This window comes from Synchiropus splendidus, chromosome 15 (genome assembly GCF_027744825.2).
Source record: "Synchiropus splendidus isolate RoL2022-P1 chromosome 15, RoL_Sspl_1.0, whole genome shotgun sequence".
Lineage (NCBI taxonomy): Eukaryota > Metazoa > Chordata > Actinopteri > Syngnathiformes > Callionymidae > Synchiropus > Synchiropus splendidus.
The window spans coordinates 14,123,071-14,147,217 of NC_071348.1; the positions used below are offsets into that span (position 1 = coordinate 14,123,071).

The 24,147-nt window shown below is 45.0% G+C and overlaps 2 protein-coding genes across 3 annotated transcripts; both read left to right on the forward strand.

The window, feature by feature from the left end:
• The first annotated feature begins 1,326 nt into the window (after positions 1-1,326).
• setdb1b (SET domain bifurcated histone lysine methyltransferase 1b) lies at positions 1,327-11,699 on the forward strand. Of its 2 annotated transcripts, none has more exons than XM_053843922.1 (25): positions 1,327-1,641; positions 2,296-2,499; positions 2,570-2,739; positions 2,910-2,953; positions 3,162-3,288; positions 3,363-3,524; positions 3,704-3,905; positions 3,981-4,054; positions 4,599-4,789; positions 4,959-5,088; positions 5,382-5,532; positions 6,169-6,282; positions 6,367-6,670; positions 6,747-7,008; positions 7,619-7,709; positions 7,802-7,918; positions 8,088-8,257; positions 8,389-8,607; positions 8,682-8,852; positions 9,527-9,672; positions 9,756-9,778; positions 10,000-10,118; positions 10,190-10,437; positions 10,524-10,612; positions 11,488-11,699. In XM_053843922.1, the coding sequence occupies exons 1-25, from the start codon at positions 1,625-1,627 to the stop codon at positions 11,603-11,605; spliced, it is 3,663 nt and encodes a 1,220-aa protein (XP_053699897.1). In that variant the 5' UTR covers positions 1,327-1,624; the 3' UTR covers positions 11,606-11,699. The 2 variants fall into 2 exon arrangements, with proteins under 2 accessions (XP_053699897.1, XP_053699899.1); XM_053843924.1 differs by having other exon boundaries at positions 1,328-1,641; positions 9,759-9,778.
• A 624-nt stretch (positions 11,700-12,323) lies between these two features.
• On the forward strand, positions 12,324-17,036 carry LOC128746697 (meiotic recombination protein REC8 homolog). The gene is made up of 16 exons (XM_053843925.1): positions 12,324-12,448; positions 12,989-13,057; positions 13,410-13,552; positions 13,617-13,689; positions 13,861-13,975; positions 14,040-14,127; positions 14,257-14,324; positions 14,400-14,478; positions 14,539-14,602; positions 14,661-14,835; positions 15,052-15,244; positions 15,371-15,523; positions 15,685-15,760; positions 15,832-15,960; positions 16,047-16,144; positions 16,749-17,036. The coding sequence occupies exons 1-16, from the start codon at positions 12,393-12,395 to the stop codon at positions 16,844-16,846; spliced, it is 1,677 nt and encodes a 558-aa protein (XP_053699900.1). The 5' UTR covers positions 12,324-12,392; the 3' UTR covers positions 16,847-17,036.
• Positions 17,037-24,147: the final 7,111 nt, after the last annotated feature.

Genomic DNA, 24,147 nt, shown 5'->3' on the forward strand with positions numbered 1-24,147 from the left:
AAATAAAGGATATCTCATCTAATCAATTGTTATTTTATCAACATTTCATCAGGTGCAGTGTGATGGATGCAAACTCTGCTTTCATGTGCAATGTTTGGGATTGGATCCAGGACAATATCAGGAGGCACAAAAACCCAAATGGGAGTGAATATTTTCACAACTGTTGTTTGGCGTCGAGCCTCAACCACAAGTGGTAATGTCAATGATATGGTGATCATAATGGCTGTGACTCATCTCTCTGCTTGTTTACTTCATAATTGTTTGGTCACAGAATATACCATCTATTGAATATATATTAGAATTTAATCACAATATTTCTAAGAATAATCACATAAATAATAATAATATAATCAATGTAATGATGCATCTCATGCATCTGGTGCCATATGACTATTTCGGATAACTTTATTTTGACATTGACATTAATGCTATATTATTAGAACTTATTAACTTTAACCATAATAATTAATGTACTGATGATTTAGAATTATCAGTACTATTCATGATTAATATGTCAATGACTATATTTCTAACCAAACTTCTGTCTCATTTATCATGGGCAATGACAATATTTATTGTTGTATAGGATTCATTTGATCAGATGACATGGACATACTCAACAAATATTTGGAAATCAGAGAAATCATCATCAACAAAATGTTAATCATAAAAATATCAAGTGTAACATGGTCACATACATGTCTGTGACAGATGTTTCTCATGTCCCCTGAATATTCACAACTGTTGAGTTGTCCAATGCAGCAGCAACACGTTGCGTTCGGGTGACATCTATCCTTCTAGTCCAAAATGTATCGTATTTATTAGCGAAACACACGCATCATTCTCACGGTGTGACCGCAACTTACCGGAACAGGTGACGACAAAAAAATGTTTCATGAATTATGACACAGTAGCGCCACACAGTGGTACTTTCGCGTACAGAACCAAAACACCTTTCACACACAGAAACTGGGAACATATTGTCTAACTTAACAACACCTTTGGATCCTGATGGACACTTTTCCTGGAAGCTATTGAGGAAATATTAAAAATATATTATTAAAATATTAGTAATAGAAATATTAAGAGTAATATGGCAACATAAATGTCTGTGGCAGATGTTTCTCATGTCCCCTGAATATTCACAACACCTTTGGACCCTGATGGACACTTTTCCTGGAAGCTATTTAGGAAAATCTACGAAGACGAGACATTTGTTGACCGTGTTTAGCAGCGTTAGCGCTACTTGACAGATATTCAGTCCGCGATCAGCGAGCACTAGTCGGGGAGGCAACGGCGGTTGGCGGCGTTCGTCCAGGAGCGGATGTCTGTCAATCCAACCAACACCTTGCATTCACGTTTTTTTTCACACACAAGACCTTTAACGTTTCTTATTTCTTTAATAATGTAATAATGCCAGTATGTTTTAATAGTGTGTTGCATTTTTAAGTGATCTATTTTAGTTTGTTTATTATATCCGGGCAAACTAGCGGGGCGGTACATTTGCTGTTTCCTACAGCCGACTAACACCGCCCGATTCGACTACCACGGTGAATCACAGTATGCGCCCCATATTGTTAGCTTTGCGGTAGTTGTAGCTAGCATTAAGTAGCTAGCTCCAGCGATGGAGACGACTGAGCGGTGAGTGTGTCAAATAGTGGTTTCGAGACGTAACTTGGACTTGACGTGCATGTTTCATGGCTTCGCGATAACGCAAAGACTGCACTTGCTGACCCCTGTGGCGGTTCATCAATGCTGCAAAGCAGAGACTGGATAGAGCAACTAGCTCGCAGACATACGTTTGTAGAAACATCAACATTTGTCTGCTAAATACATGCATATCTGAGTTTTGCCCACCCCTGTGTCTGACTGGTCCCCTGCGGCCAATGTCATTTATTCCCTGCTTTTTTCTATTTTTTATTTTATGACATCTATCTGCTTCTTGTGAGTGATCGCCGCATGTTTGAATGAATGAAGCTCTACACTGTTGTCGAAAAACATGCTGCCTATTCAGAATTAGTTGTTGTTCTGTGCATCAAGTGATTTTACCAAAACTCTAAATACAACTTTGCTGCATCCTCATGTCATTGTACAGCGCTGGTTTGTGTGTTTCTTGTTGTTGTTGTTGTTGTTGTTGTTGTTGTTGTTGTTGTTGTTGTTGTTGTTGTTGTTGTTGTTGTTGTTTTAGGTTCACAGACTGACTGAGAACCTGAACATTTCTCATTGCTATATATACATTTAGACAAGCCATTTTTTGTCTTTGTTTGTTTTGGGATTTAATTTTTTGTCTCGCAGAATGGAAGTTGATGACTGGGACTCCAGCCTGGAGGAGGAACTTGGGGTTTCCCTGGATGAATTGAAGAGGTGGGTTGAAGAAGCAGTAGACCAGAGCGAGACTGTGCTGAAAAAGAAGGCTCAGCTGGTGGAGTTAGAAGAATGGGTGCAGAAGAAAGAGGAGGAGGAGGCACTAACAGAGAAGCTGATCAATGAGGCAAACCAGTGAGTTCCATCATGGTGATCTTAATACCAGTGTGCACAGGATGACCACTCAATCCCTGCTCTTTGTTAGGGCTGTATTAGAGTGTGAGAACCTTGTCAGGGCGACATATCGAAGGAATGGCATGGTCTACAAAGAGAGCAGCTCAGAAGATGAGGGTGGCAGCAAAGACATTCTGTCGTCAGAGGTGATTGAGATCGATGACGACGACGATGATGATGATGTCATTGCTGTAGGCTGTGGTAAGTCTCACATACTCCTTACAGAGGAGTGGTTTGTTCTCAGTGTGCAGATTTTGTTTGCTGCTCGGCATCTACAAATGAGCTTGAATGAGCTTTTAAATAATGTGCAGTGTCTGCCCTTTTGTCGTCTTCTGTGCCAAAAAACTGTCTTTCTTGTTTTTGCATATTAGTGGTTCCCCCGAAGAAACCAGTCACTCCTGTGAAAGACTCAGCGGTGAGTCTCTTTTGCCTCTTGTTGGTATTTCATCCGTTTCAGCATTGCAGTTTCCCGAGAAGTTTTTAAAATGGAACAAAATGAGCATATATCAGTTTTGCATGTGGGAAACATTGAAATAAGCTGCACACTAAATGAAAAAAAACCCTTTGTTTTGGTCATGTAGCTGACACATTTCGTAGACTTTGATCTTCATTTCTCTTGTCAGCTCAAGGAAGCATCCACTGCTCTGCAGAAAACCAGCCAGCAGGTTCAGAAGTTGGTTCACATGGTTACCAAAACAACACCAGTGGCCACGCTGCTAAGATCTCCAAACCAGACGTCGGCTCAGCAAGGTAGGAAGCTTTCTCTTTCCTTTCATTCCTGTTTGAATGAAGTTCTAAAAGTTTATCATTTGTCTTCCTGGCAGCTTCAGCTCCGGCTGTGTTCGTGTCGCACACCCAATCCCAGTCCTTGACCCAACCCAACCCCAAAGCAAAAGAAGATGAAATCAAAGTGGGAATGGCGCTTCTGGGAAAGAAACGCACAAAGACGTGGCACAGATCCTTGCTGGTGGCGATTGCTCATGTCGGTGTGTGACACTAATTTGTTCAGTTTTTCATTAACTTAAGCAGTATATTATGATGGTTTTGTCACAACCATGACATAATATCCAATATAATGGATCACAAGGTTTGTTTGGGAAAACTTTGTCATGATAGGAGCTGAATGTTTGCTTGAATAACAGACTTTTGTCTCCATTCTCCTAAGGAAACGGGATTGCAAAATACAAGGTTAAGTTTGACAAAGGCAAGAGTCTCCTCTCTGGGAATCATGTGGCTTTCACCTACAACCCCACACTGGAGAGTCTGTATGTTGGTGCCCGTGTTGTTGCCAAATATAAGGATGGGAGTCTGACATGGCTGTATGCTGGAATCGTCGCTGAGATGCCCAATAACAAGAACAGAATGAGGTGGTTGAACAGATTTAAATTCTGTGACTCTGTGTGCAGCAGCTTTTTAATGGAATAGTTTTTGCTGTGTTTCAGATTCCTCATCTTTTTTGACGATGGTTATGCTTCATATGTGACGCTGCCTGAACTTCACCCAGTGTGTCGACCACGTGAGTTACATCATATTTCATTAGTGTGAAATGTCACCTCTTTATTATTGTTCACCTCTTTCGTCCTCTGTCTGTCCTCTGCATGTGTCCAAACAACACTGAATTTATCGTAAAACGTCGTTACCTGAACTGCCCCACTGATATAAGTGTTTCTGAACTGGTCCTTTCCAGTCACTCCCATTGAAAACCTTTCTTTCTGACTCTTTTAACTCTTGTGTCTGTCAAACAAACTTCGTCTCAGTCCTCTCAATAAAACTTCCCTGTCACTCGCTGGTACTCTTCTCCCACAGATCACCCTGTCTCTCATCTCCACCCATTCCACCCTGATGGCTCACTCTTCTTCACTTCCCTTGATCTCGAATTGACTTAAAATCTTAAATCACAAAGGGTCTAAAATTTGGTCTTTGAGTAAAGGTCTGGATGATGACATTGACATCCTTTGTCTCTGCTGGGGAATTCATTTCTCATAGAGATTTGGTTGCTCTCATAGATTTGCTTCAGTGGTTAGCTGTTATTGACTTGCGTTTTATATTTTGCTGTGCAGTGAAACGTACATGGGAAGATATAGAGGACGCTTCCTGTCGAGATTTTATTGAGGAGTACATCACAGCGTATCCCAGCAGGCCTATGGTTCTATTGAAAGTGGGTCAGATCATCAAGACCGAGTGGGAAGGTACTTGGTGGAAGAGCAAAGTGGAAGAAGTTGATGGGAGTTTGGTCAAGATTCTTTTTCTGGTAGGTCTGTCGGTGTGGATCAATCTTTTGAAGACTCTATGAACTGTTCATTGTTGCAGTTTGCATCTCATTCTAAATTTGAAGACTAAAATGTCTCCATTGAAAGATGACTAGAGAAAGGAAAGCTTCTCTGAGCAACATGATGAAAAAGTGTCTGATTTTCAACCAGGATGACAAGAGGAGCGAGTGGATCTACAGAGGCTCCACAAGACTGGAGCCCATGTTCAACTTAAAGATGACCACAGCCAACACCCACGAGAAGAAGATGGCAGGCCAGCAGAGGACTCGACCAAACATGGGTATCAAAGGGCATCCATTCCACACCTCATGAGCACAAATACTTCATAGATGTGTTCACCTCTGGTGAGCAAATTCAATTCATTTCAATGGAACTTTGGATTAGAATGGAAGTGATTTTATTTTGTTGATGTAGATTTAGAAACTACTGACCTCAGGAACCGGAAGCATTGACTTGACACATCCTTATTATTATGATTGCTGTGGTAATCCTTTTGTCGTCCATCGACATACTGAAATATTTGATGCTGTTTTAACTTTGCATGTACTCATGAAAGTTTTTCACTTTGTACAGGTGCTCTCAGAAGTAAAGGCCCGGTGGTTCAGTACACCAGTGACGGCCATGTTGGAGCCTCTCCAGTCAAATCACCGCAAGCTTTGCCCATGCAGATCAGCACGCCACCTCAGCAGTCTACACCAATGATGTCTCAGCCCATCCGAATGGAGTGAGTGACCTTGGTCCATACGGTAGATCATATTAGGATTTTGCTGCCAGACAAAAGGACTCATGCCATGCACGGTGACTACAGGTATACGAGTTATGAGTCATACATGAGTTATATATATAGTTATATGAGTTTAAATCATAGTGCAAATTCAAATATGGCTCTTTTGCTCGACACAGTTTTCCCTGTATGTTGACTCAAATGCATGACTGAAGTTTGGCTCTCTAGATTCCTGCTCGGTTGTGTCACCTAAGCTCATTGGTTACTGTAGCAATTGCCTCATGAGCAGAGTCCAGCTGCTTCCTTGGGTGGTGAAAGTGAGTGATTGAAGTTTACTTCAGCAGGAACTCTTCGTGCCATGAATAATTTGTGATCATAACTGTGCTGTGCAGTTTTAGGGCAGTGGCTCTGATGAAAAGACAGGAAGCGGGAGGGAGGTGTGGCACGTGGAGAGACACAGTGTTGGATAATGGGTTAAGTGGGAGACAAAAAATGAGGTTCATCTTGTGAACGAGACGTGACTTAACAGGTTTAGGTGAAGGAGACTGACTAGTTGTGGCAACCCCTGATGCGATGGAGACGATTAAATGTTTTTTTGCATGATATGGTTGTCTTTCTATTCCCCCTGTTTTTCAGCAATAAACATCAGATGGCAAAGAAAAGCACGTCTCCCTTTGTGCCAGGAGTGGGAGGCACTCACGTTTCCAAAGTCACGCAGCCTCTTTCCACCAGTCCTGCTAACCTACAAGGGTACAATAACATGATCTTGGAAGTGTGGAATCTTTGAGAAACAACAGCAAATAACTTTTATTCTCTTTCTTTGTTGACCTAAAGTGGCAGAATATTAAATGCCACCAACAGCCCAAGCACAAATTTCACTCCCACGTTTCAAAGGCAGCTTCCTGCCATCGCTCCAGCACCCGCTTCCACGACTCACACTTTCGCCTCGGTCCCTCATCAGAAAGCCTACCAAGCCCCAACTGACCGCATCTTTTATATGGCACATGCTTGCCAACCAGCTTGTCTTAATCGTGTGCGACCATCAAAGTCCGACATCCACAGAGGAAAGAACCCCCTGCTGACACCATTGCTGTACGATTTCAGACGCATGACTGGCCGCCGGAAAGTCAACCGCAAGGTGAATGTTGATGTCCTGCTCTGAGTGAATGAAGCAATGTAAATAATTGCACTTTCTTTCTCTTGTCTTTGCACAGATGACCTTTCATGTGATATACAAAGCTCCGTGTGGGCTCTGTCTGCGTAGCATGGCAGAGATCCAAGAGTATCTCTTCAAGACCAGCTGTAACTTTATATTCTTGGAGATGTTCTGTCTCGACCCGTACGTGCTGGTGGACCGGCCCTTCCAGCCACAGAGACCTTTCTATTATATCCCAGACATCACCTATGGAAGAGAGGACATCCCACTGTCCTGTGTCAACGAGATTGATTCCACCCCGCCACCAAATGTGGCCTACAGTAAGAGACCCAGATAGAGACAGGAATGGCTTCATTTCATCAGTCACCTGCCTGGATTTGACATTTTGGCCTTTGCGACTTTGTTCTATTCTCAGCTTCTTTCCCACTCCCACCTCTGTGGTTTGTTTTTGTATTGGAGTTCATCAGGATCACAACATTACACTTTCATTATTGCTTAGTTCTTACTTTAACTATTCTAAAACTTCAGGATAGAAGCTCAAAGAAGGCTCTTCAGTGTTATGCAGCCAAGACTTGACTCATCTCCAAGGCACTTCCACCCTCATGTTTTAGCTTATTAGAAGAGATCAGATGGTCTTTGTCACAAGTACAGATTCAATTTAAGTTTTCCAGTTTAATCAATAAAGATTCTGAAAGTAAGTTGAAATAATCTGACAACCACAAAAACAAAATTGGTTTCTAATAGTCATGAGTCAATCTCAATGTTGAAAGAGTCTTGCAAACTCATTTCTTAGCTTTACCAGCGAAGACATCCAGTGTTGGTGAGATTTTGTGGTATGTCGTTTCTTCTGTCAGTGTTTCTTATAGCTGGTTAAATGTAATGGCAGAGCGTCCAGTGCTGTTGATCTGACCCTTTTTTTTCCCTCACAAGGTAAAGAGCGCATCCCTGAAGACGGAGTTTTTATCAACACCAGTGCAGACTTCCTGGTAGGATGTGATTGTACCGACGGTTGTCTTGACAAGTGAGCAAAGTTGTTTGCAAATGGATTTTGAATAGGATGGCTTGAAATCTGACCTTAATCTTCTCTTGTGTGCCATGATATCTAAACTCTAGGTCCAAATGCTCTTGTCACCAGTTGACCCTTCAGGCTACAGCCTGTACCCCAGGGGCTCAGATCAACACAAACGCCGGATATTTGCACAAGCGATTGGAGGAATGTCTGCCCACAGGGTCAGCCATGAACACACACTGTTCTTCACTCCTCCTCCCAGTGCAACTCTGGTCTAACTAATAGGAGAATCACTTCCTATGACCTTATGAAAAGATAGTTACATGTAGCGATGTAACAACCAATTTATCCGTCAGGTCCTTAGCATTTCTCTGTCTGTTTCTCCCGCAGGATCTACGAGTGTAATAAACGATGTAAATGTTGTGCAGAGAGTTGCACCAATCGGCTGGTGCAGCACGGGCTGCAGGTTCGACTCCAGCTGTTTAAAACCCAAAACAAAGGGTGGGGCATCCGCTGCCTGGATGACGTGGCTAAAGGTTCTTTCGTCTGCATTTATGCTGGTGAGTCCAGAAAGGCCTGCAACTCAGAACTGATGTCAACCTCGGCTTGTCTTCAACTGTTGCTATCCCTGATGGTGAGAAGAACATTCGTTGTCGAGGTGATGACTTACCGCTCCTTCCTCTTTTACCAGGTAAAATCTTGACAGACGATTTTGCAGACAAAGAAGGTTTGGAGATGGGAGATGAGTACTTTGCCAACTTGGACCACATCGAGAGCGTGGAGAACTTCAAGGAGGGCTACGAGAGTGAAGCCCACTGCTCAGACAGCGAGGGAAGTGGTGTTGATGTTTCCCGGCTAAAGATACAACCCTCCGCCTTAGTTTCAAATTCTGGCCGCCACGGAAAAAAAGGTCGGAAAGAGGTCTTTGATCTTCCTTCTTTGCTACTATGAGTGCAATTCTCATGGTTTTCTGTTTGATCTCAGCGCACAGCCCGAGCTCGTCTGGCGACAGCAACGGTGAGGACGAGAAAGATTCCAAGAGTGACGATGAAAGCGACAGTTCAGATGACACCTTTAGGAAGGACAATTTTTACAACCCCAGTTCAGTGTGGAGGAGTTACACCACGCGTGGTCAAGTCAAAGGAAACAAGGAAGGTAAGCTGGAGAGTCATTTCACAGCGATGTGTAGATAGATACTGTCATTTCTGGACTATAAGCCGCTACTTTTTTCTCAAGGTCTGAACCCGGTGGCTTATACCACACGGCTAATATATGGATTATTCCAGGCTAAACACCATCATGCTGCCAAAATATTGAGCCTCGTCACATCAAACCGATGACATCACAGGGGTTTTATTCACCTCAAAGCGGTCAAAATGCGCTGTTTTCACTCTCAAGTCTGGAGTGTCTCCTGGAGAAGTGGAGAGGAGAAGCAGCAGCTGAGACCAGCTGTTATCTCAGAACTTCAGACACAGGCGAAAACATTTTGAGCGTTTAATGTGAATAAAAGACATGAGGAGTTCATGATCCAAGTTCAGAAATTGCCGAGTTTGTTTCATGAGTCAGTCTCCATGCTGGACCCTGTTTTCCAAACTAGTTTGGAAGTGATCCTCATGCATTTTTAAGACGGGTGCACCACTAACCGGTGTGGCTATGTATGAACAAGATCTGTTTTCCTTCTTAAATGTAGTGACTGCGGCTAATATTCCGGTGGCTCTATAGTCCAGAATTTACGGTGGATAGATGGCCTTCATTCTTCCAGCTGTGGGGAAACTCAACCTGTTACAGCAGCCATGCTTTTAGTGCTTCACCTTTCCTGTGCACCCCAGGGAGCCAGGATAGCAAAGATGGACTGATTCCAAGCACCAGAGGAACTGATGATGAAAACCCGCCATCAATCCCAGAGGAGACTGGTAAAAGCAAAGTAGCTTCCTGGTTAACAAGCCAGGAAATGAAGAAGGTGAACAAACCTGAGGTAAATGTTTTCAAGAACCTCGGCTGACTCCTGGCTTTTTATGTTCTGTTGCCTCACGGATCCAATTTTTCTTTCTGTTTCAGCAGGATTCAGGTGATGTGAAAAGGTGACTTCATTTCCTGTTTCAAGTTCATATTTAATTTTGTGTGACGTCCATGGTGATGTTTGAAGACCAGATCAGTCCTACATCTCACATAGCTCTCTGCTATATGTGCGGGTTTCTAAATATTTCTCATTTCTGAATGATTTGAATTCTGAATTCTTATTTTAAAAAGTCCTCATCTTCACACTTCAAAAAATGTGTGTTGATGATGTGATTTGTTTTAGTCAACTGAAGTCTGAGATGGGAAAGAAGCAGGACGTGATGACACTCTCTGACAGCGATGACGTTCAGACCATCAGCTCTGGATCTGAAGACAACAAGGAGAAAGAGAAGGCTCCTCAGGGTGAGAAGGAGTCACTCACACTCCAGTCGCTCCGATCTGGTGTCATCACTCAGCTCTTGTTTCCTCTGTAGCAAAGAAGCAGGTCGCCGTGAAGTCCACTCGTGGCATTGCTCTTAAGAACAGCCACGGAATGATGGTGAAGACTGGCACACCAGGAGGGGGCGGTGGAGGACAGGCCGGTCAGGGGGCTAAGCAACAGGGACACCTGGGCTCTGGTGGCGAGAACGCTCCCAGAAATACTCGTTCCTTCTTCGACGGCGAGGAATCCTGTTACATTATCGATGCCAAGCTGGAAGGCAACTTGGGTCGATACCTGAATGTAGGTTTCCTCATTATTACTGTCCTTGCACAAGCATTACTCTACTCTTTTCTAAACCACACGTCTCTGTGTGCTTCTGCTTACAGCACAGCTGCAGTCCCAACCTGTTTGTCCAAAATGTGTTTGTGGACACGCACGACTTGAGGTTCCCATGGGTGGCTTTCTTTGCCAGCAAGTGAGTCTTTGAGTTTTCAGATGTTAAAGTTGTTCTGTTGATGTGTTGTTACTATTATATTTCGAAAAATGCCTCTAAGTACTGCAACTGCTCTGTAGCCATAATATCCCAAGTGGAGCGACATACGTAAGTATTGACTTTTCATACTGTAAAAACCTGATCAGTAAGAACTGTTACTGTTCTCGTGCCACATATCTGGTATGAAACTGCCATGAAGATGACTTTGTCACATTACTATTTACTTTGTCCTGCAGAGGCTTGTGTTCTCTGAAGAATACTGTTGTATTTTTAGTGACTATTTGAAACAGTGGTGAGATCGCTGGTTGTTTTAAAAGTAGTTGCTGCATTTCAACAGCTCAGAACCACGTGACATCACACTAATGTACAACTAAGACTCTGATTTGAGGAGCACTGTTTCTGGGGAGAAGTTCTTTCATCCCGCAGTTACGGTGTTGTCATTGTCTCAGATTATGTTGGACTGAATTGCCTGGAAGTGGATGCCAGTTTAAGAAGAAAAGCAAATTATACCCGACCTTGACAGTGTTTGGTCAGAGAAGAATGTCAGACAAGCCTCTTCAGTTATTTAGCCTGTGTCATTTTCTCCATCCAAACACTGTCTTGCTCTGGATATAAAATACGTCAGGCATTGTTGATTTCAAATCTATATGCTTTCAGCCTTCTCCATTACATTAGTGGCTGGGGCCAGCAAAGGAAAACATTGTTCCATTACTACAGAAATCCATACCAAACACCACCTTGTTCATGTTTATCTCCACTGGTGTGAATCACTACTTCCTTATCCAGACTGACTGGACACTGATGTTCCTGATAATGCCACCTGGTTGTCATTGAACTCATCCCTTTGTGTCCCTCAGGAGAATTCGGGCCGGCACCGAGCTGACATGGGACTACAACTACGAGGTGGGCAGCGTGGAGGGTAAAGTTCTTCTTTGCTGCTGCGGGTCCACTGAGTGCAGAGGTCGACTGCTGTGATCGGGGTCGACTCACCAAACTAATTGATCTTTTTTTATTTTTTATTTGTCACTGTACTTTTATATCATTATATTTCCCGGTTTGTCTTCTTCATCTGGTTGCAGCAACATTTGAATAAAATATAATTTCATCTATGAACCTGGGCTGCTTCCGTTTTGCTTCTTAAAATCAGCGGAGAGCTGAAAGAATGGAATCTGCAGTTTTTGGATCTGACCCACCTGAAACATGGTGTTTGCCAGTGTGGTTTTGAGTCACATGTTTTCCCTTTAAAATGTGCTTTTGATTTATCGGATCAATCACAGCATTCCATGACTGTGCTTATCGTTATTAGCTGTTACTAATACCTCCCAATTGTTACATTAAAAACTGCGTTTTTTCCATGGTGACTGAGTGGTTTGGGCCGGTGCTAAACTTCGAGAATGGGAAAATCTATAAATGTCTCGATTGCTATTTAAAAAAAACCCACACAACTAATGTCCATGAACTTCTCATATCCGACCAGGTGTCGCGAACGCGTCTTGACATTTCTATCCCCCGCTTGGTTTGAAGGAAAAAGAGCATACCTCCATGGGATGAAGTTCTCATGTCAACAGGTCATCTATTTTACTCTTTGTTGTCATTTCACTTCTCTTTTTCGCTCGCTTTGCGCGATGATTCTGAAACTGTACGAAGGTTCCTTGAAGACATCGCTCTCATCCGCCAATCAGATGCAGTGGCCCGTCAGTCGCCGCGAAACAAGTGAATAATAACGTTCTCCCTCAAAGGAAGCTCTTAAAAATCTCTGAAAATGTTTTACTTCCCGACTGTTCTGCAGCGACACAGCGGGTGTTTTGCCACAATATGGTGAGTTCATTTTACAGATCAAATGTTATATTCATGCCGCCTTCAGCAAAATGCGTCAAAACAGTTTCTACATCAAAGTTGTGATTAAAAAAAATAGTGGTCATGGACAGTGACGTGTTTTTTCTCGATATTATTGGTCAGAAAACCAGTGACTTTTGGAGCGCTACTTTTCTCAGGTAGTGGAGCTTCTGATTCGCTTCATAAAGCTTTCCCTCTCAGCCTCGCGCGCTTTTGCTATTGAAAGTATATCTGGAATATATCGCATTGAAAGTGGTCCACATTTGTTTAAAGGTGGACTACTTTCAACGCAAGTTCAACAATCCCGCTTGAATTTTTTGAAGCCGCTCGCTTTCACAATTTCAAAATGCCGCTCAAACTGGTCCGTTATGCTCCAGGTTGAGCGCGCCTGCAGCTCCGAGTTCAAAATGAGTTCATAAATGAGCGTCGTTTTCATGGCGCGCATTTGCTTTAGAACAAGAATGTGCTCTATTCGTGTTCTGCTCACAAGTGCGTCACTTCACGAAGTTCACATCTGTGCAGGCTGGTGGCGACAAAGGGCATCAACGTTCCCCGTCGTCAAATCCTGCAGGTCAACGTGGCCCAAACCTGGTATGAAGGCGCTTGACTGTTTCCACTGTGGCTGGATGTGCCTCTGCTTTGACTCGTCTTTGAAGACTCTGCCTGTCAATCACTGTTTTAAAGGACCTCCTTGAACTCATCAAAGATCACTTTTCGTTGTTGACCTTCATTCCATGATGGTGAAGGTCATTGGCTTTTGGCCTGTTGTAAACAAAACCTACCATCGAAGAAGACATGTTGCCACTGTGTACTTCACAGGATGTCCTGTTTTATGAATTGCATTTTATCAAATAGAAGCAATTCTTTGTTGTTTTTTCCTGCTTTATTGTGCTGTTTTTCTGTTTCTCTGACCCATTGTGAATGGAATCTTATACCTGTGAAGTGAAGACATCATGGACTACGTGCTGGAGCGGGTCCAGCCTCCCCGACCTGATCTTCCTCCTCCTCGATTTTCCCTCTACCTGTCCGCCCAACTCCAGTATGGCGTGGTGGTGGTCTACCACCGCCAGTGTACCATGTTTCTGGGTGAGTGAGTCCTCTCTGGGAGCATGAAGGATTTAGTGCAGGCTGATGACTGGTGATCCTTCAGAGGAACTTCAGACCTTCATACATCGCCTGTTCAAAGACAAAGGCATTCAACGGATTGACCTGACTGACAATGTGTGAGTCTCAAAGCTGGACGTGATTATTATGTCTTCATTTTAAATGTTTTTTTTTCCTCATAATTCAGTTCATATCCAGTGAAATATGAAGGACCATGCAAGGTCACATGGTACAGTCTCGCTGAAGACCAACCTAGTGTCCCTTCTGCTTCCCCTGCTGTTATGTATCAGACCACCGCTGCTGCTCAAGGATGCTCTGACCTTCATGCTGGAGACCGACGGAGCTCCTGACCCATTGTTTGGAAGGATGCATGACTTGATGCCCAGCCCCAGAACTGTCATTGAGGTAGCACAAATAGCAGCAAGAGATTGGGGGCTCATGGTGAACCTGGCCTTGGTGTGACTCCCAGATGGAGAGGAGCAGACTCAGAGAAGTTTCTCCTGAAGAAAGTGCGCTGATCCAGGCTAGTCCGGCTTCTGCTGTGTCCCAGATGAGTGGTAAGACTTGTGGAAGATGCTCTCCACACAGAGAATGAATGATGAGACCCTGCCGAGGGTGGAGGAGTCGTGTGTGGTTCTTTGCCTTGATCAAGCAGTGTTGCAGTGTCTGCATCCCACTCCTTACAGACTTCACTGCAGCTCCAGAGGCCATCACTCTCAAAGAGTCAGAGCCGGCCACTGTCCCTTACCCAGAGGTGACACCTGCCGATGAGGCTTTTCATCCCACGCAGGTCCAAACATGACAGATATTTTCCTCCTCCTCGTCTCAGTTTGCGGGCGATGAGCTCCCGGAGGGTGGGCAAGATATGGTCGACTTCCTGTTGGAGCAAGAAGATTTCTTCTCAGAGGGTGAGGGTTCAAGCCCTGAGCACTGTCAGAGAACCACACTAACATGTTGTTGTTTTGAAGAGAATGGAACTGAGACGGAGCAGAGAAAGGAGGGAACTGAAGAAATCATCACAGCCAACCAGGAGTGAGTTTGAGATCCACATGAGCAAACGTGTCATGGAAATACACCTTTGTCTCTTCAGTCCAGGGGCCACTCTGCCTGCTGTTGAGGAGACCACGCAGTTACCCCAGGGAGAGCTGGGTCTCACTGCGGAGCCCCCACGACCCCTGCCTGAACATCTCACCCAAGAGTCTCACCCCCCTGAGCCTCCCTCACCTGGAGCAGAGGGCCGTGAAACAGGGATACTGGAGTCACAGGTCTGCAGCTGCTTTGTTGGACACTCACGCACCCTGGCGTTCATCACTTTTCTTTTTTAAATCTTGGTCTTGCCAGGGAGAGGAGAATTTTCAAACGCGTGGTCAGCAGATGGCGCTGTCGTCATTTGTTTATGCAGTCTGAATCATCTGGTGAAACTACTCATGAATTTTCATATATTCCAGTGGAAACCAGACGGTCTGTCGTCTTTCTTCCAGGAGGTGGCTCCAACTGTGGTGAAGAAGAGGCCAAGGGAGCTGGTCTTATTCCCTACGGAGACGCAGCTCTCTTACCAGACCATGAAGGAGCAGATTCAGAACCCGCTGACTGAAACCAGATGTCCCCTGCTGCTCCCACCTCCGTCTCACCTGAGGATCCCGGCTGCAGAGCTCTTCAGAAAGCCCTGCACCTGTCAGTCAAACATTTAAAATCCTAACATTTGGGAACATCTCGTAGCTCTCTGTCACCCTGCTGTGGAGAGACAGGCCCAGCCTGTTCACCTTTCCAAAAATAAACAAAGCTATTTTTACCCTGCAGTCCTGTCGGAGGATGCGCTGTCTCTATGGAGACAAGCAGCCACCATCACACCTGTCTCTGCATCAGACCTGCCGGTCAGAGGCAGAGCTCCCGAGTCCAGTGAGAAGGAGAGGGCCACGAAGCAACAGGAACCAGAGGGACCGGAATTCTCAAGTAAACCTCTGAAAGCAGCTTGTCAGATTCATCCTCAGAAATATTGAGTCTATTTCAGTTTCAAAATGTGAATCTTCATTCAGTCACGCATGTTTATTTGGGTGCCGAGGTGAAAGGTCAGGGGATGAACATGACCTTGACCTGTGTCTTTGAATGTCCAGGTGACCTCTGTCTGCCACACATGGAAAGCTCCGACCCACCTGAGGTGTCCAGGGAGATGTTGTCAGAGAAGGGGGCGTACGTGACCCTCTCACATATTTGTCAGGATCATGGGTCAAGTTGTTGTTCACGCCAACATGTGTCAATAGGTCGGTCAGCTCCAGAACTGGGACTCTGCTGGAGGACATCCCAGAGATGACCACAGAGCAAGCTTTAAACAGTGAAAAGGATTTTCGGACCTCTTTATTTGTCCACCCTGAGACATCTGGATACCCCATGTAAGACGTGGTTAAACAGTCTTGCGTTTACTTTGAGTCTCTTGTGAGCGTTTGAAACCACTTGTGTTCTGTGTCTGTGTGTTCAGCCTGCCTGAAGACCAGGCGACACCTGTGACCTTCCAGTCTCTCCTGTCTCCGAACACCAGCCGGAGGACTGTCGCCAGGGCTTTCCGCAATCTGCTGGGTACCGCTTCAGTTGACTTCATCATGTTATCACCCTACCGCGTCAGGCATTCAGGAGGGGACACTGGATTTATGCCTTCGCATGTAGCGCATTTCCAGATTCATTCCCTGACTGTTGTTCAGTCACCATCATGTTCATCATGTTCATGTCTGACCATGGCTCATGTGGCCACTCCAAGCTCCCGTCTCCCACTGTCAGCTAATTCAGGCTAATACATCCGTCGAGGTTAGCATTAGCGTATGGGGAAACACCTCTTTCATTAGTCATTTCATGTCTCCAAAAATGGTGAATAATCTGTGAATCCACCATTTGTATTTTGGTCGCTGCTCATCGTTTATTTACTTAGTACACTTATGTACTTTTAGAAAGTGATGTTTTCATTCAAATGTATTTCCCCTCTTAAAATAAGTTGAAACATTCTTATTTTTCATGATATTTTTTTTGGCCCCTGACAGGAGTCACAGTATGTCAGTCGGCCCCACCGCTGCTCTACAGAATTCTCACACACGCATACACACGTAGATGTACCAAGTATTCTAACGGCCTTCTCTGTAGTTGCTCTGGAGGTCACAGCAGTCTTGTTGACTTGCCTCCTTGTGTGCAGGGATTGTGGAGAGCGGGACGGTGACGGTGGAGCAGACACAGCCCTATGGAGACATCATCATATCCCCTGGCGTGAGCTCCCAGTCTGCTCAAGTGTAGTCACCAGTTTCACCTCTGCCTTGTTTGAAATGTTAGCAATGTAGTTTCCACCTGAAATCAACCAGGTTTGTATGAAATTTCAGAGCGCAGTTGTTGATGCACTGTTTGAAGAGAGATAGGTTGTTGTTTTCTCAGCTTCGTGTGCAGTGAAGTGCAGTTCTGGTAAAAATTCAACTTCAAATAAAGTAGTTTTGAGCATAAATCTTGCAGCAGCGCCTCTTTGTCTCCACATTCAGCTGGACCACTCCACAGCACAGCCAGGTGTCGAACTGATGGCAGCATTGGCGTGCAACCATCTTCTGCTCTGATACCCCTCGGTCAGGGTGGCAATATCTGGTGGCTCGTCCGGGATTACAGCTAATCCCACAAAGATCCTAATTTGAAGTTCCTGAACCATCGTGCTACAACAGTGACTCCAGAGGTGAAGAGATGTCCGCTCTACAAGAACTGCAGCTTCACCAGTTGATCATCTCTGCCAACTCGGATGTGCTCTCCAAGCTGGCAGAGTCCATCAAGGATGACGTAGAGGAGGATCCACCAGGGGACAATGCTACCGATGCTGAACTCTATGACTTCATGGTCGACTTCTTGAAAAGCGACAGGTTGGCAAGTCTAGAGGACCAAGGTATGTCCATCCTGTTTGTCTTCAAAGATCTCATCGCAGAACTGCAACGATCTCCAGCACCTACAGAGGAGCAACAGGAGCTCTTGGAAGAGAATGAGTCGATTGTGGTACCATCAGCGGTCAACACTCAGGGGGAGAGACCATCAGCTGTGACTGGCCAGGTTACTGATGTGATTAAGTTGACAGATGTTGCTGCTTTGCTGCCTCACAGAGAATTCAAGATTCACAGCGCACAGATTTCTGACTGGGATTCTGATGTTACTAACAATTCACTGTGCAGGCAGATTGATGAAGGTTTATCTGAGAATTCTACTGAGGCAGAGGTGATTGGTGCAGTTCTAAAAATGATCAGAACTGGTACCATTCAAGATATGCTGATGACAAAAGATGGGCTAACTGTAGCTGAGCTCAAAGGTTTTCTCCGAGCAACTCTTACCAGACAAAAGTAGTGCGAGTTATTTCAGGAACTTAGCACTGCAAAGCAGCAGGAGAAAGAAAGCCCACAACAGTTCATGTACTGGCTAATGGGTCTACAACAGGGAGCACTGTTTGCCTCACAGCATGGTAGTTCAGAGTTTCAATACGACAACAGACTTGTCCATGGAGTGTTTCTTCACTTGTATCAGGGAACCACTGAGAAATATACATATGTCAGGCGAGACCTCGAACCTGTTCAGAATCAGAATCCAATTTATTGCCATGGTCAGTGGGGATCCCACCAACTAGGAAAGTGCTTTGGAATAAAGTGTTGACAAAAAAATATTATATAAAACAAAATAAAATGTGTGACTGCCGAGGGGAAGTAGCCGTTCGGGAGGTTCTGGTCTGGATGGACCGTAGCCTCCTGCCAGAGGGAAGAGGAACAAACAGTCCATGACCAGGGTGAGAAGGGTCGGCTTTGATCCGACCTGCACGTCTCTAGGTCCTGGAGACCTACAGGTCCTGAAGAGGTGGCAGGCTGCAACCGATCACTTTTTCAGCAGAACGGACGATGCGCTGCAGTCTGCTCTTGTCCCTGGAGGTGGCACTGTTGTACCAGACGGTGATAGAGGAGGTGTTCTTAACAAGACAAGCGTGACTGATGATTTTATTTTAGAAATCATGACAAATTCAGTCAGTGAAGAGGTGGGGAGACAAGCATGCCTAGGCCAGACTCACAAAACTCAAACAGTCACAGTCAATGCCACCCAACAAGGAGAGAAGCAACAGGTCGTTCAACCCTCACCTGAAGTCCAAGCAAGTGCTCTTCAAACTAAAGCTGAAAACCAGGCGAATCGCACAGCTATCCATGAACTGAGAGCATATGTCTCAGCCTTGGTGGCAAAAACCATTGAAAATGCCCTCATTCCCAGAACCAGTACTCTTGAACAGTCTCAAGCCAACTCAAGTAGTACCGTCCAACCACCTAAGTGCACCATGAAGGGGAAATGCCAGCCATGCTTAGCTCAGGGGACTGCAATCTGTAACCACTGTTTCAAATGTGGCCAGGAAGGACACAGAGCTGTGGGCTGCATGTCAAAGACCACAGCTGCGGGAGACGCACGGAGGTCACTGGGCAGGCACCACCAGTGACCGAACAAGCACCAGTGTCCCTGCTCACCGTATGCTGCCATGACTCCAACATAACAGCTAACCACCCACCACCATTGAAACACGGAGTAAGGAAAACCGATCATGTCGCAAAGCTGAGTGGCAAAAGGTGTGTGCTTACTTGTTACCTTGAAGGTGAAGCAGGATCGTGGAGCTCAGGTTACTATACTGGGAAAGGACTGGCTAGACAAGACCTCCTACCGAATAACCCATTAAAAATGACAGCTCTGATGTACCTTTTGAGGGGTGGGCTGAAATCATGTGAGAAATCAGAGGTGTGGAACACGGTCAAGTAGCTATCCACATACCCAGTCTGGTGAGTCAGAACTGTGTCAGCGGTCCAATACTGGGGTTCAGCGTAACCCAGGAAATCATCCTGGAGAGTCTGGAAAAGCCATGCAATGTCAGTCTCAGTGATCTACTAGCAGAGGCATTAAAGCTCCATCGAAACACAGCCAAAGCCATCGTCTCAGTAGTCAGTGAGAGTCCCGCCCAGAAAACAACTGAAAATGACACCATCAGAGGAGGAAAAAGAGGTCTCACAATTCCAAGTATGTGAAATAAAATGCCGTATCAGGTCATGGCCCAGGGGTGGCACAATGTTATTGGAACCCACCTTGGGGAGTGTGTTACCAGAGGGGCTGGAACTGTTTCCTGCTGTCGTTGACATACCACCTGGTGCATCTAAAACTGTGAAAATCCCTTTCTGCAACTACACAAGTCATGACATCTTCTTGCCACAGACAACTGTGTTAGGCTGTATTGAAGAAATAACTGACAGCAGGCCAGTAAACTTCTTTTCATCCTCCCAACCACTAGCAAAGTTGAACAGTGACAAACAGGCGTGCGCCGCACAAGTTGGTTCAATAAGTGCTCTGCTGAGCCACAGACACAACCAAAATGGCATCCACCTGTTTGCAGAGATCACTTGGATCGACAGCAGCAAGAGATGGTGCATGAAATGCTTTATGAGGAATCTGATGTGTTTGCAGTAGAAGAGGGAGACATAGGCTGTATAGCCAACCTGCAGCTGAAAAGTGCAGTGTTGTGAATCACCACCCTGTTCAGAAGTGTTACAACTCGATAACTAAGCCCTTGTATAAGGAGGTAAAGGAGTATGTGCAGAACCTTTTAGACAGAGGTTTTAATTCGCAAATCTGAGTCATCTTATTCCTCCCCAGTAGTTTGTGTCCGAAAAAGAGTCTCAGACTGTCGGGTTAATCATGAAACCATTTCAGACCGTCATCCATTGCCACGAATCCAAGACCTCCTTGATAGTCTGCAGGGCAATACTTGGTTCTCCATCTTGGACCATGGCAGTGCACATCACCAAGGGTTTGTGAGTGAAGAAGCCAGACACCTCACAGCCTTCATACACTTGTATGAATGGATACGTATATCATTTGGCCTAACCAACGCTCCAGCCGCTTCCCAGAGGTGTATGGAGAATGTGCTGGAAGGTGTCAGAGATGAATGCCGTGCTCCATATCTGGACGATGTCTTGTGTTATTCAGTTTCCTCTGAGGATACACATACACCACCTCAGAATGGTTTTCAGCCGCATGCGAGAACATGGCATCAAACTGAGAGCGACCAAGTGCGAGAGATTCAAAAGAGAAGTTTGCTTCCTTGGTCGGCTGGTGTCTGGAGAAGGAGTAAAGACTGATCCACAGGATTTAGCAGCGGTGTTGCCACTTAAAGAAAAAGAGCCTCGCACAATTGGTGATGTCAAATCACTGCAGGGATTTCTTGGATACTATCGTTCTTTTATCCAGGACTTTTCTGGACTCTCAACATTTACAGGATACACAGATAACAACCATCTGACCTATGTCCTCAGCACTGCCAGATGCCAAATGCTGTGGGACACAGATGTGAACTTTCAAGACGGAATGAAAGAACACACAGAGACTATGTCACCTGAGTTTGGATCTGCAGTCTGGCAAGGCAGCAAAGCAGTTCAAGAGAGTGATGTGCTGTGGGTCGCAGCCTCACAGTTTGATGGTGACAATGCAGATATTGTGCCACCGGAGAGTTTTTCGAGTGTTACACCGGAAAACATCTATGGCGCACAACTGGACGACCCAGCCATCATCGAAGTTATCTCCTTAAAAGTGGACTCCCAATGAGAGGGACAAAAGACACAGGAGGAAAGAGGCAAAGTGACTGCTGTATGAGTGGAATAGGCTGGTGGTGGATTAGGAGATTCTCTATCGACAGACTGAACAAAACAAACAGCTTGTCCTCCCTGAAAAGTTGAAACCCATGGTGCTGAAGACTATGCACAATGATATGAGCCATGTTGGCGCAGGGAAGGTAACGCATCTTGCTAGAGAGAGGTTTTATTGGCCCAACATGTGGGAGGACATAAAGAACTATATTAATAAGAAATGTGTTTGCATAAAACAGAAAGGTCCCAGTTTACCACAGAGAGCACCCGTGGGACACATCTCCACAAGCAGCCCATTGGAGTTAGTGTCCATCGACTGTCTTCACCTGGAACAAAGCCAAGGCTATGAGTACATCCTGGTCATTATGGCCATTTCACAGGCTCTGCACAAGCGTATCCAACAAAGACCAAATCTGGCAAAAGGGGTTCGAGAAACAGTCATTCAGCAGGCTGCAGCAGTATTGGTCACTCACGGACAACACCGTATCATTGGCATGGTAACCCTGTAGAGCAGACCTGGGCAAAGTGCGGCCCGGGGGCCATATGCGGCCCTTTTCCTGTGTTTTTGCGGCCCTCATGAGGTCGGACTAAAACTATACAACTGATAAGTAGTCATTTTTCGGACTATTTTTTGTCTTGTTTCTTTCTTAGCATTACTATTTCAAGAATGATTATAAGGACTTAAATTTCTTTTCATCTGCCATTTTAGTGAGTATTTTTTGTTCCTCAAAATACATGAAAAGAAAATTGAAAATATATATTCTAATTTCCTTTTAATGTTTCATAGATATTTTTGCTCTAGTTTCATTATTTATATTCAACTTAAATTGCATAATTGCCTAATAAATGCAATATTTTTATAGGTTTCATGCCATATTGCACTTAATATCTTTGCTTCCATTGAATGGTTCGTTCTTTGTTACGTAAGATTTTTTTTGTCCCGTCATGTTTCTTAGTCATCGCCGCCTTCCTTTTGGCATGATGGCCCCTCACTACTGTCACAGTTTATAATGTGGCCCTTTAGGAAATTTAACTGCCCACCTCTGCTGTAGAGAGACTAAACCGCGCACTCCTTCAGATGACGCGCACCTTGGAAGAGGAAAAAAAGTCTCCGTGGAAAGATCATCTTCCCCATGTTGTACATGCCTAGAATTGTACCGGGCATGAAGCCACTGGGTTTTCACCATTGTTCCTCTTGTATGGTTGAACGCCACCTTTACCTGTTGACTTGCTGTAGAGTCTGAGATACCTGATCGACAGACATATGCACAAAAACCGGCTGAGAGGATGCATGTTCTGCATATAAAATTGTAAAAGTAATCGTGAAAAACTCTCTGCAAAAGGCAAAAGACAACATGACAGAGGAGTGAGGGGTGTTGCTCTGCAGCCAGGCGACCGAGTGTTGGTTAAGAACATGGACAAAATACTCCCACCCAGGCCACCCAGGTCCTATTCCACTTCAATACTTTACCCCTAAACATCCTTACGACTCGAACTACTGCACTCAGGCATATTGACAGGTCGGCGACTCAAGTATACCACGTTCTGCAGACAATGACGGAGACATTCAATAAAAAGCAGGGGAGAGTTAAAGTGAAAAAAAAAAGAACAAGTGGATCAAAACAGACACCCCACACACATGTTTTTATTTTGTTCATTGTTCATTGTTGCATGGTGTGATGATGCTTGGAACGGTCAGCGTGTGGCGCCAGTGAGTTAGTTAACCGCCCGTAGGGGCACAGGCTGCAGAATAAATCTTCGGTCAAAGTTACCGCCTCTGTGTCGACTTATTCAGGTGGGTTAACACTCCTCCATGAAGCCTGCACGTGTACCAAAATAAGGGATGAGAGTGCTGAATGTGTTTGGTAAGATGTAACGTTTGTAACATGGTAGTTTCGCAGTATATCGTGGTCAGAGTGATTGATGCGAGGCTAGCTGACCGTACCGAGAATGCTGTCACTGGAGTTGTCAAAAGTGGAAGATGCAGAAAGTTGCATTGTGTTGTACATTGGAAGTGCCACTATTTTCTGTTCTAGACTGCTTTGGTCTGAAGTTTCTCTCTGTTGTTTTGTTTCCAACATGCCAAATTCTCCAAATCAGAGAGTCCACCACAGGCTCACTGCAGAATAAATCTTGCAGCAGCGCCTCTTTGTCTCCACATTCAGCTGGACCACTCCACAGCACAGAAGGTGTCGAACTGACGGCAGCATTGGCGTGCAACCATCTTCTGCTCTGATACCCCTCGGTCAGGGTGGCAATATCTGGTGGCTCGTCCGGGATTACAGCTAATCACACAAAGATCCTAATTTGAAGTTCCTGAACCATCGTGCTACAACAGTGACTCCAGAGGTGAAGAGATGTCCGCTCTACAAGAACTGCAGCTCCACCAGTTGATCATCTCTGCCAACTCGGATGTGCTCTCCAAGCTGGCAGAGTCCATCAAGGATGACGTAGAGGAGGATCCACCAGGGGACAATGCTACCGATGCTGAACTCTATGACTTCATGGTCGACTTCTTGAAAAGCGACAGGTTGGCAAGTCTAGAGGACCAAGGTATGTCCAGCCTGTTCGTCTTCAAAGATCTCATCGCAGAACTGCAACGATCTCCAGCACCTACAGAGGAGCAACAGGAGCTCTTGGAAGAGAATGAGTCGATTGTGGTACCATCAGCGGTCAACACTCAGGGGGAGAGACCATCAGCTGTGACTGGCCAGGTTACTGATGTGATTAAGTTGACAGATGTTGCTGCTTTGCTGCCTCACAGAGAATTCAAGATTCACAGCGCACAGATTTCTGACTGGGATTCTGATGTTAGTTACAATTCACTGTGCAGGCAGATTGATGAAGGTTTATCTGAGAATTCTACTGAGGTGATTGGTGCTGTTCTAAAAATGATCAGAACTGGTACCATTCAAG

Excerpts from the sequence above, each read along its gene's own strand:
- setdb1b (XM_053843922.1), top strand. Across the intron at positions 7,919-8,087 it reads GAGGAATGTCTGCCCACAGG|GATCTACGAGTGTAATAAAC; the intron begins GTCAGCCATGAA and ends TTTCTCCCGCAG. Across the intron at positions 9,673-9,755 it reads AGAAGGTGAACAAACCTGAG|CAGGATTCAGGTGATGTGAA; the intron begins GTAAATGTTTTC and ends TTTCTGTTTCAG.
- LOC128746697 (XM_053843925.1), top strand. The coding sequence starts at position 12,393 with ATGTTTTACTTCCCGACTGTTCTGCAGCGACACAGCGGGTGTTTTGCC. Across the intron at positions 14,128-14,256 it reads TGCTGTGTCCCAGATGAGTG|ACTTCACTGCAGCTCCAGAG; the intron begins GTAAGACTTGTG and ends CACTCCTTACAG. Across the intron at positions 15,245-15,370 it reads CTTCAGAAAGCCCTGCACCT|TCCTGTCGGAGGATGCGCTG; the intron begins GTCAGTCAAACA and ends TTTACCCTGCAG.